This window comes from Rhipicephalus sanguineus, chromosome 4 (assembly GCF_013339695.2).
Source record: "Rhipicephalus sanguineus isolate Rsan-2018 chromosome 4, BIME_Rsan_1.4, whole genome shotgun sequence".
Taxonomy (NCBI): domain Eukaryota; kingdom Metazoa; phylum Arthropoda; class Arachnida; order Ixodida; family Ixodidae; genus Rhipicephalus; species Rhipicephalus sanguineus.
Window position 1 is genome coordinate 48,904,053 of NC_051179.1, and position 17,220 is coordinate 48,921,272.

The 17,220-nt window shown below is 47.0% G+C and overlaps 1 protein-coding gene across 1 annotated transcript in view; it reads right to left on the reverse strand.

Annotated features, from left to right (window-relative positions):
• The window catches only part of LOC119389934 (mucin-19), a 475,744-nt gene that overhangs the window by 270,620 nt on the left and 187,904 nt on the right, over positions 1 to 17,220 (reverse strand). The window contains exon 3 of the mRNA XM_037657383.2: positions 10,016 to 10,179. Within this exon, the coding sequence (XP_037513311.1) occupies positions 10,016 to 10,179 (164 nt within the window). The remainder of the gene's footprint in view (positions 1 to 10,015; positions 10,180 to 17,220) is intronic.

Sequence of the window (17,220 nt, forward strand, 5' to 3'; positions counted from 1 at the left end):
TAACTTCGAGAATAATGAAAAAAAAAGGCCAGAAAAACATTGCTTTGATGTCTAATGCAAAAAAAAAAAAAAGAGTAAAGACAGCGGGAAGTACGATCATGGTTCCTTATTGCGATGAGTACCGAAAACCAGGACGAAACAGGGACGCGTTGACAACGAATGGATGCGAAGTATGAATATCGAACGCAGATTTAAGTGTGTGTATCTATAAGTGAAGCAAACGAACAACTGAAGATTCCGTCTGGGAAGTAACGTTTGGCTCTGAAGGTTTTTTTCCCATGTGAAACAGACGGTTTCTACAATTAGTGTCACAGTTACTGCATGTTCGCGCACTATTGTATTTGTTGTCTCGAGTTTTTATAAAGTCTCTTCATACTTTTTAATGAAAAATGAATAGAAGAAGTAACGAACGTACCACATCTAGTAATTCTATATTATCTGATGAGATTTGACCCACGTTTTTAATCATAGATACTGGAATATAAGCGACACACGAACATCCAGAATGGTGTGCTCGTTATTTCCTGTGAGCGGCGCGCTTTCTAAAGTCACTAACCACGCCGTGAGACGAAACACAAATTAAAACAAAAACCAAGTAGATAAAAACGATTTCAGGCATCAGTGAACAGAACGCGAAGGGAATGTCAAGTCCTTCAGAACCCTACACTCCCACAGGCCGAAGCGCTTCGGTGACCTCCACTATTTCAATGCACTTCGATCCATACATCTATACACAAAGCGAGCTTCTAAAGACACAAGCTCGCAATTTCGCGCATCCTCGAGTACACACACACATAGCTAAGACGCACTTGTCACAAGAACATTACAGAGACGGAGCAGCGTCGAATGCCGGGAGAGATAAAACTAATGGACTTAGGCGACGACCGGAGCATTTCTAACGGACCGTTCAACCTCGGAGGCACGGCGGCCTTCGGCGGAGAGCTGTCAAAGGAACGCAAGTGGCTGCTCCACCCCCCCCCCCCCCCCACCCCCCAACCGGAGGATTGAACAAGAGCGCCCTTCACCCCGTTCCCGATTTCTCAGCCGTCAAAGCGCTTGCTATTCGGCCCGACGCTGTAGTATATACAGTCTCCGTGTGTCGAGGCAGGGTCCGTGCAGCACTGCGAAAGCTGTATACAGCAGCTGTCTCCTAGCTAAACAGTGTGCAGCCTAGCGGAGACTATAGACAGATGTACGCACCGTGATATGCTGAGACTTAAAGAAAGAACTATTCTAGCGAATCAGTGGTGCATGGTAGGCGCTACACATTCAAAGAGAGATGAACAGCGTGTGCAATCTATGCGGTATCATATTATCTATATCATCTAGTATCTGTAAGAATGGTCTGGTATGATCTGGTACGATTTGGTATCGTTAAGGAACGCGAGTGGCAGCGCCATCGCCGCCCCCCGGGAGGATTGAACAAGAGCGCCCTTATTCACCCCGTACCCGATTTCTCAGCCGTCAAAACATTTGCTCTTTGGCCCGACGGTGTAGTATATACCAGTGCTGTAGGCATTACCGAAAAAAAAGTAACTAAATACGTTACTCGTTACTCTAAGATAAAAGGAACGTGTTACCGCCCTACGTTGCCGACAAAGAAAAGTAACGCGTTACCTTTACCGTTACAGAAAAAAAGTAACGCACGTTACTTTTGCCGTTACTCCGTAGTCAGAAACTTAATTCAGCGCGTCTTCGCTGCAGGAACCGACAGTAACAACGTTACAAAGCTCACATTTATATTTTCCATAAAACCTCTAGTCCAAACAACGTTTTTACTTTAAATAATGATTTAACTACAATACTTTGAGCAAATGTGCTGGACTCCAGCAATATTATAGTGGCCTGCAAGGGTGCCTGTAGTTATATGTGATGCCTGTAGTTGACTGCAGTTACATGTGATGGCTTATAACTCTGTGGCACATGGTAAATCAATTTGTGTCAGTGTGACCTTAAGCCCAAAATGAGATTCAGTCATTAACACTCTCCGCAAATAAAACATCACAAAATTCTCAACAACTTTACAGTGATTATGACGGTGTGCTTCTGCTCGTAAGACAGATGTTCAAGTATTGTAGTCACAAAGAAATGCTTCAATGGCTTAGTTCAAGGCAAGAAATAATTACACAGATATACAGTTTTTACCTCTTATCCTGTATAACTGTAGCACAAACTGCTAGTGTTTCTGTAAAGGTGTTCAAGGTCAACCTCGTTCGCTCAAAAATTTAGCAACCGTAGAAACGCCTACCCGCACTTGCTAATAGAAAGAAGGAAATTTCATTTTGAAAACAATGTTGATAACCATCTCTGGAGTACTTACTGCATGGAGAAGTTTCTAATAACTACAACTTGTAGAATTTAGACAACAGCTGCATTTCAAAGCTGTCATCGGGCAGCTTACCTCGCTTCTGAATCAATACGTCCGCTCTTATCCCTTGGCGGGCCGGCAGCAGTACGCCGCTGCGACAAAAGGACGTCGGGGCGAGCTCTGCGAAAATTGCGCCTACGAGTGGAAGGAGCCGGGATAAATGGAATAAAAAAATCACAGCATATCCACGGAGTGAATGATGATGAGTGGGCGAAGCTGCGGAGGTTCATCGGTAAACCGTGAATCTTCCGTGAATTCTGCCCAGTACATCATCACCGACGTGAGATCGGGCGCGTTTATACTAAAGGTTCGATGAATTATGACGACTTGCAGCGCACTTTAATTTTACATGTACGCTGTGAATTTTCATTGTTTAGAAAACCATTGCTTAGAAAACATCTGGCGTCTTTCGTTAAGCAGCTGGCGTCTTTTCGTTTTGCTTTAGAAACATCTGGCGTTCTTTCGTTTTGCTTTTACAAAACATCTGGCGTCTTTTGTTGGTTTATTTCATCAATCAACGGCGTTTTGAACAAAATTTTTATTGTTTAATCACGCACAGGAGAAATCTCACCAGGCACTACCTTGGAGGTAAAGAATGGCTGCTAATGGGAATGAGAGACAGAAGAAGTCGGCTTTTAGCTAACGCTGCGAATTTTTTATTGTTCAACAACGCACAGGAAAAATCTCCCACCGGCACCACCTTGCAGGTCAAAGCGTAAGACTGGTTACATACTACGCTACGAGGGACGAACGGGTGCCGCTATAAGGAGCTTCGCCCCTAAAACCACAGTAGTGGCAGAAAGCTGTCGGTGGTGGACAAGGGACGATCAGTGCATCGACTGAGAAGCAGAAGATGATGGCTTTTGCCTTTGAGTCGTGTGAGACGCATAAGGACGCATAAGAAACTGAGACGCATAAGGGACTCAGAGTTTTCTGGTACCCCGGTGGCAAATATTTCAACCGCACAAGTCAGGACATTTAGGGAACTTGAAATAAAGGACGTGGATGTGGCTCATAGATATGTTATCGGTTCATCTTGATTTTCGGATGGGCAGATGTATTAATTTTATATAGACGCTAACCCTGGGTGATAACCAGAGCAGTCACGTAGGCTTAGCATGACAGTGTACGACAGCAGTCCGAACGTGCAGTTGGCTCCATTCGCGCTCAAGGCGAGGGTAATATCTTCTTCAGCTCTATTGTGAAAGCACATGATGCCCCAGTCACCTTTTTTTTTATAGTCACAAACAACCGGTGACCTGACAACCGCGAGGCTTTACTGCTCTCCCATAGCAGAGTACTTGTATACAGTACTCCAAATCGTTCACCGCTTGTTCTAAAACACACTGAACCGGGACGGCCTGCTGCTCTCCCACTGTAGAGTACAAATGGTGCTCACAAGCATTCACCTTTTGTTCTATACTTGGTTACAACCTAAGAAAAATGCACTAAATCCAGCGCTTCTTGTAGCGCGAATTCTGCTCTAATGTCGTTCATGTGTAGGTCTTGGTGTAGTTACAAACCCGGCGCTTAATGCAGCTCCACTACCGTGAAAACTCGGAAGTGCGTAGCGCGGGCAACCTAGCGTATCCCTTCGCAATCGCGCGCTTCCTAGAGTTACTGTATATGCTACCTTTAGGTAGCAGAGTTGCGCATCTGTCTTCCAACGCCGCTAGCAACCATGCATTGCGGAGAAGCTGCCGCTTGGGCCAATTTTTTTATTTCTCGACGCCGCCGCTGCAGCGAACTGAATTAGCACTAGCCATCGACAGCCAATGTTTATCGCCGGTCTTCGACACGCCAGACAGGTTAATCGGCGACACGGTAGGCATGTCGCCTGCAAAAACTAAGGGCGACTTCACCGCATAGCTGTGGTTGCTAGCCTAAAGGTAGCATATACAGTGACTCTAGCGCTTCCGAGGCGATGGCGCCCTCTCTCGCGTGGCGCGAGAATCAGCCGGATGTTTCAGAAGCGTTTATCGCGTTTTTAGGTAAATTACTGCGATTAATTATTGGTTATTTCTGTAGTTTATATTATTTTAGACCTTGTTAGTTTGTTTTGCACTGGTTTTCGGCATTGTTGGCTTTGTTCTGGGTCTGTATTGAACGCTTCAATACAGGCTTATTTGTATAGGTTGCGCCTATCTATGGATCTGTCTGTATAGGTGGCGTGACCATGCTACATGAGACAGCGGACGGACGACAAGCCGGTCCCCTAAAGTGCTACACACTTACATGTAGCGAGTAACGTCAGACCTCACGTTATCAAAAATGTTAACGTAAGTACGTTACCCGTTACAGTTCCGGAATGGTAACGAGTACGTCACTAAGTTAAGGAAAAAAGTAACGCGCTACCGGTAACTTCGTTACATGTAACGCGTTACCGCCAACACTGGCATACACAGATCCCGTGTGCCGAGGCAGGGCGCGTGCAGCACTGCAAACGTTGCATCCTCGCTGAACACTGTGCAGCCCAAGGAGGTTTAAATATCCACGGAGTGAATGATGATGAGTGGGCGAAGCTACGGAGGTTCATCGGTAAACCGTGAATCTTCCGTGAATTCTGCCCAGTACATCATTACCGACGTGAGATCGGGTGCGTTTATACTAAAGGTTCGATGAGAGTTACGACGACTTGCAGCTCACTTTAATTTTACATGTACGCTGTGAATTTTCATTGTTTAGAAAACCATTGCTTTAGAAAACTTCTGGCGTCTTTCGTTAAGCAGCTGGCGTCTTTTCGTTTTGCTTTAGAAACATCTGGCGTTCTTTCGTTTTGCTTTTAGAAAACATCTGGCGTCTTTCGTTGGTTTATTTCATCAATCAACGGTATTTTGAACAAAATTTTTATTGTTTAATCACGCACAGGAGAAATCTCACCAGGCACTACCTTGGTGTTAAACAATGGCTGCTAATGGGAATGAGGGACAGAAGAAGTCGGCTTTTAGCTAACACTTACACTTCTACTTCTACTAACGTTTCCTACTGGAACATGCCAATGGCTGCTAAGTGGGAATGAGAGACAGAAGAATTCGGCTTTTAGTTAACGCCCACGCTGCGAATTTTTTATTGTTCAACAACGCACAGGAAAAAATCAAAGCATATCCACGGAGTGCATGATGATGAGTGGGCGAAGCTGCGGAGGTTCATCGGTAAACCGTGAATCTTCCATGAATTCTGCCCAGTACATCATCACCGACGTGAGATCGGGCGCGTTTATACTAAAGTTTCGATGAGTTATGACGACTTGCAGCGCACTTTAATTTTACATGTACGCTGTGAATTTTCATTGTTTAGAAAACCATTGCTTAGAAAACATCTGGCGTCTTTCGTTAAGCAGCTGGCGTCTTTTCGTTTTGCTTTAGAAAACATCTGGCGTTCTTTCGTTTTGCTTTTACAAAACATCTGGCGTCTTTTGTTGGTATATTTCATCAATCAACGGCGTTTTGAACAAAATTTTTATTGTTTAATCACGCACAGGAGAAATCTCACCAGGCACTACCTTGGAGGTAAAGAATGGCTGCTAATGGGAATGAGAGACAGAAGAAGTCGGCTTTTAGCTAACGCTGCGAATTTTTTATTGTTCAACAACGCACAGGAAAAATCTCCCACCGGCACCACCTTGCAGGTCAAAGCGTAAGACTGGTTACATACTACGCTACGAGGGACGAACGGGTGCCGCTATAAGGAGCTTCGCCCCTAAAATCTCCCACCGGCACCACCTTGGAGGTCAAGATCTGGTACTAGCATTACGACTGGTCATAGGTCGGCAAACTCACTCATGAGTCGACTCACTCAGACTCATATTGAGACGTGAGTATGAGTCCGAGTGAGTCCGGATGAGTAAAGTTTTGGTGAGTCTGAGTCCGAGTGAGTCCGGTTGAGGAAAACTTTTGTGAGTCTGAGTCCGAGTGAGCCCTAAGGGCAAAATATATTGCATGAGTGAGCCTGAGTGAGCTCCACATTTTTTGCCGAGCTATGGTCCTGCCTGCTCAACTTCAGCATTACTATCAGCCTTATGTCGGCTCACATTTATACTCACGTGTAGTCCCGCATACGTCAAGGCGCTGCCGTTCATACGTCAGCTCAATATTTATTGATCAGAGGCGTGAGATGAGGAGGGAGAGGGGGAGGAGGTGCCTTGACCTCCCCCCGCAAACTTCTTCATGGGAAGTTACTGATAAAAATATCGCGTGTGAGTCATCTATTTCAATAAAACGGTCGTTATTGAACTACAAAGTCAGATAACTCGTATTTGAAGGTACGAGATCAAAAGGTGCTAAGCAGCGCACCGATTATGTGAGATATTGGCGTTATAGAGCATTGACATTATGGTAGAAAAAGGCTAATTATAGGCTAGCGGACTCATGAGTCGACTCACTCAGACTCACTCAGACTCAGATCGAGCCGTGAGTCTGAGTCTGAGTGAGTTCGAGTGAATTATATTTTGGTAAGTCTGAGTCCGAGTGAGTCCGGTTGAGAAAAATTATAGTGAGTCTGAGTCCGAGTGAGTCCGGATGAGGAAACGTTTGCTGAGTCTGAGTCCGAGTGAGCCCTAAGGGTAAGATATGTTTCGTGAGTGAGTCTGAGTGAGGTCCACATTTTTTGCCGACCTATGCGACTGGTTACGCACTACGACTACTACAACTACGAGGGACGAACGGGTGCCGCCTTAAGGAGCTTCGCCCCTAAAAAAATAATTCTGGAGTGGAAGCTCTCGAAACGCCCTGCCAGCGAAAATGAAGCCAGATTTGCCCACCAAAGAGCTCGGAAACATGCTCTTTTGTGGTCGTGCCTATTTAGAGGTCAAAAGGCTTTGATCTGGTAGTGTAAATGCTACGTTAATTACAAAATAAAAGATCGTTGTTGCCGACAAAAGTAACCCGTCGAGAGGAGTATTGATGATTGATGTCCAATAAAATTTACCATGACTTTGAGGCTTACTTATGAACACTAGTAACACAAAGACATACTTGCAGCAGTATCTAACCCGTAAAAGTTGCCATATTAAACTTCTCTGGCGAGCGTGGAAAACGCTCGCTTTCCTTCGCCAAACGCCGATGGTTTATCGTGCCCCTAGTAAGATGGCGGGCGCAGCCGCCATCTTTTGTTGGGCACGGCTTCACTATTGCGCAATTTTTTTTAACCTCCTTGGTGCAGCCTTGAGGAGACTATAGACATATGGGTGTAGCGTCATATCAGGAGAATTGAAGAACTATTCTAGTGAATCAGTGATAAGTGGCAGGCGCTACACACTGGAAGAAAGCTGAACACCATGCGCAATCTCTGCGGTATCATCTTATCTCTATGTGCTCATCTCGCCTGATTTTTCTATGTGTTTCTCACATGTTTTACAGCGTATAGACATGTGGTAGAATCTATATGCGGCTTTTCAGACTGTTTTGTGCAATTGTATCTTTTACGGAACTGTCTGAGTCCTTTCAGTGCCTTCAGTTACCTGTTCATGTGAGGAACATGACAAATGCTTTTGATACTTTACTATATGCGGTGTTTTTTCGAATGTATACATTTTTTTTTCGCGTTTCTTGCTTTGTTTGTCAGGCCAAGGCCATCAACCCTTCCTGTAAATTGTATAAAACAACAACATCATCAACAAAAAAGATAGACACCACAGATAGTGTCCCCCATGTCAGGTGTAACGTAGCACTCTATGTGACAATTATAACGCAAACGTACAGCGCCCCCTTGTCTAAATCAAAAATCTCATTTTTGAATGCATTTAAGGTTATAAGTATAAACAGCATCTATAGCCAGAGAAGAAAGCGTGGGCTATCACGTACGGGCAAAAAAGAAATGTTAATATAAAAAAGAAAACCAACAGCTGTGTTTTCTAGCGACCCATTTGATTTTCCGTTCTTCTTAATGTACACCCAAACGTTTAATGTACATTCAAACGTACAGGAAAATGTACATGCTTAATGTACATGCGAACGTTTACGAGACGTTGGACCCAGAACAAATGCGAGTTTCTGCCCTACCATTGCGTAATGCTTGTAATCTATGCTGTATATACTGCAATATCAACTATAGGCTGGGACATTTATTTGGAGATTATGTTCCCAGACAATGCAAGAATATAGCTTTCTCGAACATTTCGTGTCCCGCAAACTTTTGCTGTTGATGCACGTCCCGACGAGTTACTGAGCCGTGTGATAAAGGCGGCGTCCTAATCTATCACAACGAAAGAAAATAATGGAACATAAGACGGATCCTTGTCAAGCACGGCATAGTGACGTATTTTGCAAGAATTATCTCATTGCGAATCATTACATTTATACTGCCCGTGGCGCCGAATATATATAGACATGTCTTCATCATTCGGTTTTAAGTCTAAGTGTGGCTGTAAGTCTGTATTTGAACAACTCTGAACAACAGTCACAGAGGCTCTCTTCTTAGCCGCTTTAGTTGCTGTCAATATTTTCTTCCACTTTTCACCCTCTCTCCCTCCGCTCCCCCAAGAAAGAATAAATGGAAGCGAATAACATTCTGCAGTTTACGTAACAATGAACAGGTTTAGTGTGACCACCTATACTGACGAAGCCTCGCTCCAGCAATGTACACTCTTCCTCTCAGACAAAAAGTGAAAAACAAAAACAAAAACAAAACAAATATAAATTCACAAAAGTGACAGAGAAGCTTCGCAAGCACAAACGGTATAAAGGGTCGATCGTGGGACGCATTTTCGGCCCGACTCTTCTCCGGAGTGCTTCCAACTGCTTGGCCTCGAGCATCGGTTGTGCTTATACTTTGACTCGTCGCGTTCGCTACCTATGTTCCTGGTGGCAGTGGTGTCACGGTCACAGAAGCACAAATATTGGAAGGCGAACAATGACCATCTTGTATTTATTTTACGTTATGAAGATCGACGCTCGAAGATGCACGAACAGGAATGCGCGAGTCCTTTGAATTCAATAAAGAAAAAAATACAGAAAAAAGAAATGGTTTTCAACACTTACACTGTAGTATATCGAATACACCGCATATCTTAGTTGTAACTGCATTTCTTGTAACATGCAGAAGCATTCAAACATCCGAACAACGTCCAGCAACCAAGCAAGATGTGTATACGCCTCGGATGATGATGACGATGATGATAGCGGCACGCGCGTCACAGACGGAACACTGTAAACTGTTTGCGGTGTTTATAGGTGGCGCTGGTAGCAAGAGATATGATGAACATACGTAATGAAAAATTTTCGCGCGCCAAAACCAAAACCCGATTGGGAGGCCCTCCGTAGCGCGGAGGCCTCCGGATTCATTTGGACCACCTAGGGTTCCTTAAGGTGCACGTAAATCTAAGTACGCGGGTGTTGTTTTCACTTCGCTGCTATTGAAATTCGACTGCCGTGGCCGGAAATCGAACCCGCGTCCTCGACTTTAGCAGCGCGTCGCTTATCCGCTAAGCCACAATGGCAGGTCAGAGACCGAATACGCAAAGCCGACGAAAAGACGTAAAGCCGACGTAAGCCGACGTAAAGATGTGTTGTCTTTGAAGAGATCTCGTCATGTGGTGCTGTTATGTGGTAGTTAATCTTTATTGCTGCTTTGTGAAAAGGAATAGCAGGTGACAAAGTCACACTCGAATATTGTGAAAAATAAAGAAAGGCAAAAGCATGCGATCCTCACCTGGATCAAGCGCCGGCGACTGGGAAGTGTCGTTGCTGTTGCTGTGGTGGTTGGTGTTCTTCGTGAGGTCGCTGCACTGCTGCAAGTAGTCCTTGGTCTTGTTGATCAGCAGCTGGTCGATGATGGACGTGAGGCGGCTCTCGCGTTTTGGCTCTGGACTCGCGCTGCGAAAAGAAAAGACGGCAAAGAAGGCGTTAAGAAAAACTCGAGTCTATTAACGATTCTATGCACGGCCAGCTTAGTGGAAGCGGAGACAAATAAGCACCGACTGTACGACAGTGAATAAGCATATCTTAAAGCGTTGGCTAGAGATAGCTGGGGCACGTACCCTGTATACACATGCAAATTTTTTCAGTTTTGTATGTTATATTGTCACGTGGTCGTGACGTCGACGAAGACAGCAGTCGGCGTTGTCAAGATGAAACTGTTTATTTGGCCGAACTCGTGGCCGGGAAACGGAAAGTTAATTTACAGCAATACACACGGTATGCACTGATAGCGGCGTACAGACCGTCGACCGTCGATCCACTGACCAGCGCTGAAGCGCGTCGGCATTTAAACGTGTGCCGTCGAATATTCCAGCGTTATCGCTGGCTGTCGTGCAAATTCTAGAATAACCTCGAGTGTGCGCGTCTTGCGCGCATTCTTAACAAAACGATCTGCAATGATCGCGAAGGTTCTCGAACAATGAGGCGCGGTTCGCGCTGAGCGTTGCTGACAGTCTTTGTGCCCGAAAACCGAACACAGCAAAAGTAATAAAGAAACGCACGTGGCAATGCCCCCCTCTGAAAAAGCATCGTCCCGATGCTTAAAACAGAACAGGCCGATGCATGCAACAATAAATAACAAGAATAAAGCAACAAAGTACAATAAACAATAGCACAAGAAAGCACAATAATAAAGCAAAATGACAGTCCTCAGATTTGCTAACGCGCGTAATATGGTTTGAGGCGCACGAAATGGACGACTTCAGGTCGTGCACGGCGCCGCTGAGAGTTCGTAATGCCGTCAGGGACAACCTCGTAGTCGAGTGCGCCGAGGCGTCGAAGTACCCTGTACGGTCCGAAGTACCGTCGAAGAAGCTTCTCACTGAGTCCCCGTCGGCGTATTGGCGTCCATACCCATACACGGTCACCGGGTTGGTATTCGATGTGGCGTCGTCGAAGGTTGTAGCGGCGGCTGTCAGTCGTCTGCCGGTTCTTGATCCGTAGGCGGGCGAGCTGTCGTGCTTCTTCGGCGCGCTGTAAGTAAGCGGCGGCGTCGAGATTTTCTTCGTCGGTGACGTTTGGTAGCATGGCGTCGAGCGTCGTCGCCGGGCTCCTTCCGTAGACCAACTTGTACGGCGTCATCTGCATTGTTTCTTGGACGGCCGTGTTGTAGGCGAAGGTCACGTACGGAAGGACGGCGTCCCACGTCTTGTGCTCAAAGTCGACGTACATGGCCAGCATGTCGGCGATGGTCTTATTTAGACGTTCGGTGAGGCCATTGGTCTGTGGGTGGTAGGAGGTGGTGCGGCGGTGGCTCGTCTCGCTGTATTTGAAGATCGCCTGAGTTAAGTCCGCAGTAAAGGCGGTACCTCTGTCTGTGATGAGGACCTCTGGGGCGCCATGACGCAAGACGATGTTCTCCACGAAGAACTTGGCTACCTCGGCGGCGCTGCCTTTGGGCAAGGCCTTTGTCTCGGCGTAGCGGGTGAGGTAATAATAATAATATCTGGGGTTTAACGTCCCAAAACCATCATATGATTATGAGAGACGCCGTAGTGGAGGGCTCCGGAAATTTCGACCACCTGGGGTTCTTTAACGTGCACCTAAATCTAAGTACACGGGCCTCAAACAAGCGGGTGAGGTAGTCAGTTGCTACGACGATCCACTTGTTGCCAGAAGTCGACGTCGGGAACGGCCCCAGTAGGTCCATCCCGATTTGCTGGAACGGCCGGTGAGGTGGTTCGATTGGCTGCAGAAGTCCCGCTGGCCTGGTCGGCGGTGTCTTCCGTCGCTGGCAATCTCGGCAAATCTTAACGTAGTGGGCGACGTCGGCAGCAAGGCGTGGCCAGTAGTATTTTTCCTGTATTCTGGCGAGCGTGCGGGAAACACCGAGGTGTCCAGCCGTCGGGTCGTCGTGTAGGGCCTGGAGGACTTCTGGTCGCAATGATGAGGGCACGACGAGAAGGTAGTCGGTTCGAAGGGGCGAGAAGTTCTTCTTGAGGAGAACACCGTTCCGTAAGAAAAACGACGGCAGTCCTCGCTTGAATACCTTCGGAACAACGGCGGTCTTGCACTCGAGGTACTCAATAAGGCCCCCCAGTTCCGCGTCGGCCCGTTGCCTTTCGGCGAAGTCGTCGGCACTTATAGTTCCGAGGAAGCAGTCATCGTCGTCGTCTTGCGGCGGCGCGTCGACGGGGGCACGAGTGGATCGTGCCCCCAGCACCTCCACCAGATGTCACGTGGTCGTGACGTCGACGAAGACAGCAGTCGGCGTTGTCAAGATGAAACTGTTTATTTGGCCGAACTTGTGGCCGGGAAACGGAAAGTTAATTTACAGCAATACACACGGTATGCACTGATAGCGGCGTACAGACCGTCGACCGTCGATCCACAGACCAGCCAAGGTCAATCTAAATAGGTCGCGAAAGTCGGAACGAAAAGTGGTCGGAAACCTATTGCGACAAACATCAACACCCGCGTGACGATTAAAGCGCTACTAGGTGAGGGGGGGGGGGGAAATAATGAAAACAAAAAAATTAATTAAACGTTTATTTTCATTAGTTTTAATTTTATTTGTCACGAATTAAATTAGTAGATTACTTTAATCAAACTTTAGTCTTGGGTATGTGGTTGAGTGGCCAATTTTTTTCGTTTACTTTCAGAAACAGCGGGCACATGCAGGCGGTCTGATAACATGGGCCAACGGTTTTGCGCATTTTCAGATGCAAATGGCGTCGCTCGTTTTTGCGCAGTAGGTTTGTGCCTGTCGTCCATAGGTGATTTCCTCGCATAAGCGTTGTTTTCTAGTCGTGGTACTTGGCAGAAGGTAATACAGCCCATCGCAGCCATCGGGAACCGTTTCAGTGACTGTGTTTTGCCAGCGCACGGCCGGCGTGCTGTCGCCCTTCGGGACGATGAGTCCGCCACCCTACGCGAAGAAACGCTGCGCTGTCTACGGATGCAAGAGCAACACGTGTGCAAGGTTTGCGTGCACGTTGAATTGTTATGCTACTTCTGATTTCTGTGTTATATATTTTGGGGTAATATCCTGTTCAACTGCAATATTTCGCCAATAAAATACACCTTATTTATGAAATCTGTCTTTTTCGTCTTCCCGTTATCTTGCAGGCTTCCATTATGGAGCCGTCATAGTGATAAGAAAAAGAACGTGCAGCTATAAAAAAAGTAAGAAGCGGCGCCCTGTAAAAAAATTTCATAATTTCGCGCCCATCGCGTTAAAACGTGACGTCATTTCCGCTTCCGGTTGTGACGTCATCTTTTTCTTTTTTTTTAATTCTGTTTGCCCCCTCCTCACATAGATGGCGACTGTTGCAACAACTAGCCACCGGCTTGACACGTGAGCTTCTACGGAAGTTACGCTACCAGTTTACATATACCTTGGACCAGCGCTGAAGCGCGTCGGCATTTAAACGTGTGCCGTCGAATATTCCAGCGTTATCGCTGGCTGTCGTGCAAATTCTAGAAAAAGCTCGAGTGTGCGCGTCTTGCGCGCATTCTTAACAAAACGATCTGCAATGATCGCGAAGGTTCTCGAACAATGAGGCGCGGTTCGCGCTGAGCGTTGCTGACAGTCTTTGTGCCCGAAAACCGAACACAGCAAAAGTAATAAAGAAACGCACGTGGCAATATAACACGCACATATACAAACACACGCATGGGCAGGATACTGCCTTCATTACTGTTGCTACCTCAAATAGGTACGTTCCTCAAATAGTTAAGGCCTTCAGCAAGTGCACCGCTCCCCCCTTTGAAAAAAAAATTCCTCGCTATGGTCCTGCCGACGATATAACCATGTCATGTGAACTTCTTCCATCCTTTGTACTTTTTGTGAGCGCTGCATAGTCCCTAGCATAAATCGATACCAACTAGCTCAGTTTTCCATTCTAACACATAACTACACAAAATGCACACAGACGTCGGTCCGACTCACAGCGCTTGACTCAAAGCAATAAATATATGCCGTATAGTCCACGACTCGCCTACTGCTTCACACGACATCGACTCCCAGAAGGAGTGGGATCTGCCGATTTTTTTTTCTCACTGTATTGTTGTGTATAATTTCCACATACCATTTTTATTATTCATGTAGGCAGAGAAAATAGCTAGCACCCCCTGTGCCTACTCTTCCTCTTTTTTTGTTCATATTATTGGAATAGAAAGCTTGCTTGATGCATTATGTCTCTCGTATGTTCGCAGGAAGATGGATGTGTGTAATGTTTTTCCGTGTGTTTTACGTGTTCTGTGTCTCCGGTATCTGTCCCCTCGCGCAAAAAAAGGAGCGCCACCAAGCGACCACTAACTTGTATCGACTCCGAGAACCGAAGCTGGAAATTCTGACCGCTACGCTTAATTTTCCCTCCACACTTTTTTTTTTTTTCTCAATTAGAAGGGAACATCGTTTCCAGAGTCAACGAGCTAGAAAGGCGAAGTATCAGAGCAACCAAAGAATCCAAGATATAAAGAAACGGAAAAGCAAAGAAGAAGAAGAAAAAATAAGAAAAAGAAGAAACGAGAAACGAACGGTGACGAAGTGAAAGACTGCCAGACTTCATCGCCTCCCTCCGCTCTTATCATTTTCATCCACCTCCAGAGCGCATTAGACGCGTCCAGGCGCCTGGAGAAAACCCACGCATCGACGGCGTGAGAGGATATTAGCATTAATGGCTCGCCAACAGGTGCCTCCGAGGGATTGGCACGAACGGGCACGCTGTGTAGCCGCTCACCGCGCATCATCACGACGCTCCTCGGTTCGAAGCCCCCTTCGTATCCCTCTCTCACCTGACCGTTGTTCGTTTCATATTCGTGTCGTTTCCCAACTGGCCTCCGCAACCGCGTATAGCCGTCGCATGCAGGCGACGATTCCTGTCGATACCTTCGCAATGCATCCACCGACGCCAAACCCTCCTCTCCTCACCTTATATATCTCATCCTATGCACTTTGTGTCTAAGGTCTTTCTTTTTTTTCCAGAGGAGGGGGGATGCAATGAGGGGATGGGGTTGGCAAATGGGAAGCCTACGCGGGATGGGCTTCTTGTATCTATGTATAGGTGTATATGAGAAAGGGGAGGGAAGTTAGACGAGAGGGGTTCGAAACTTTGTTGAACTAACCCCCTTTGCCCCCCCGCCCTCCCCCCGATTTTAAACTCTATATGTTCATCTCTTGCATCGTCGCCCTGCCTGCGTGTCGCGTCTATCTGAAGAAAACTTCGCTCGAAACTTCCGCTTCAAGCGGCAAACTCTTCCCGTCCTCGGCCAACTCCATCGCAACCGCTGACAACCGGCAATAAATCAATATCGATGCTCGTTCGGCTCCCGTTCGTCACCCCCCCCCCCCTCCTACCGCCTCGGCCGCCTCGGTCTTATCTTTCCATCACCCTCCGAAGACGACTCGCGCTTCTAAGTTTGTTTGGGTCCGTTTTCGAGAGGAGGGGTGGAATTGCACACGGTTCTCGCTTCCGGCTGCCTGCCTTCGATTGAATTCCGTCTCCTCCACCACGACGAGTATCGTTTTCGCTTCAAGCGGCTTCGGACGATATATCTTTGCGTTGGCTATTTGAACGACAATGTCGGTGTGGGGCACTCGTATCGCGAAATTCGACGCTGTCTATCAAGGCTGACGAGGCGTGAACTGATAATAATAATATCCGGGGTTTTACGTGTCAAAACCACGATATGATTATGAGGCATGCCGTATAGTGGAGGGCTCCAGAAATTTCGAGCATATGGTGTTTTTAGCGTTCATTGACGTTCCGCAGTACACGGGCCTCTAGCATTTCATCTCCATTGAAATGCGACCGCCGCGACCGGAATCGAACCCGCGACCTCGGGGTCGGCAGCAGAGCACCGTAAGTCACTGTACCACCGAGGCGGACGGAAGTGTGAACTGCGAGAGAGAGAGAGAGAGAGAGAGAGGAGGGGGAGGGAAAGAGCACTAACTGATGCTAGCGTCATGTCGTCACAGACATGTCATATTGTTCTCTCGCTAGGAGCCTTCATGATGCAGTTGAAGAAAGGTGTAAATACATAACGCGTCACGGGGCACAGTCCGCATCTTGTATTACCTCGGCTACCATGCAGCATATTTTCGTATGGGTTAGCACTCGGAAAATTGTGGCCTGTATTTGCGATAACTTTAGGCTAGAAAAGTTTGCAAGAAGAGATTTCAACCAATCCTGTCACTGGACGTATCTGTTAAGGCAGGATCCGGCCATTTGCAAATATCACCAATGAAGGAGAAGCGTTGTGTATGCGGACCCTGCGTTCCATCTCAGTCCGCTGGCACAGAATTTGCGTAGAAGCTGTCAAAGGGTGACAAAATGACATCGATGACGTCCACTGGGTTCGGGGTCAATTCGGAACGGTCTCAGTAAGACCAGAGTTGTTCCCACTCTCCTAGGAGGTTATATATCTCAGTGGTAATGTCAAGCGGTCATCGAACGGATTCCCAGTCGTCATTGCTATCACAATCCTGCAACGTTTCAGCGCGAAACGAATGCAGTTCTGAGACTGGCCCCTTTTCGCCTGTGCTGGAAATAGTGCAATCTGCCCGACCTAGACCAAGAACGACACGGACGAAGCCAACTCGACGTAACCATTGATCAGAGAGCTTCGTTGCCGGGTCAAAGAACACTCACACACAGAAAAGAAGTGCATGGGCTCGATTTGAGCGGCCGCTTCGACAACTAGTTCCCGGATACCGTGTACGGACGATGCTCATCAGCTATGCCTCGTGTTCTTTCGGCACCACGAAAAACTTTTCGGACAGGCAGGTGGAAAGATATCGCTTAAACGCAAACGCCGGTTGTCATCCAGCGCACGATATCTTGACCCCATATGACAAACCATTTTTTTTTTCGGTGTTCTAGCCGCCGTGATATCGTGTACTTGCACAAGCCTTTCCGAACATGGAAAGCAAGAACAGCCGAGAAGACACCCTGCTTCTGTGTTGTTGTTTTTGTTTCTGACTTCGTTTCGGTG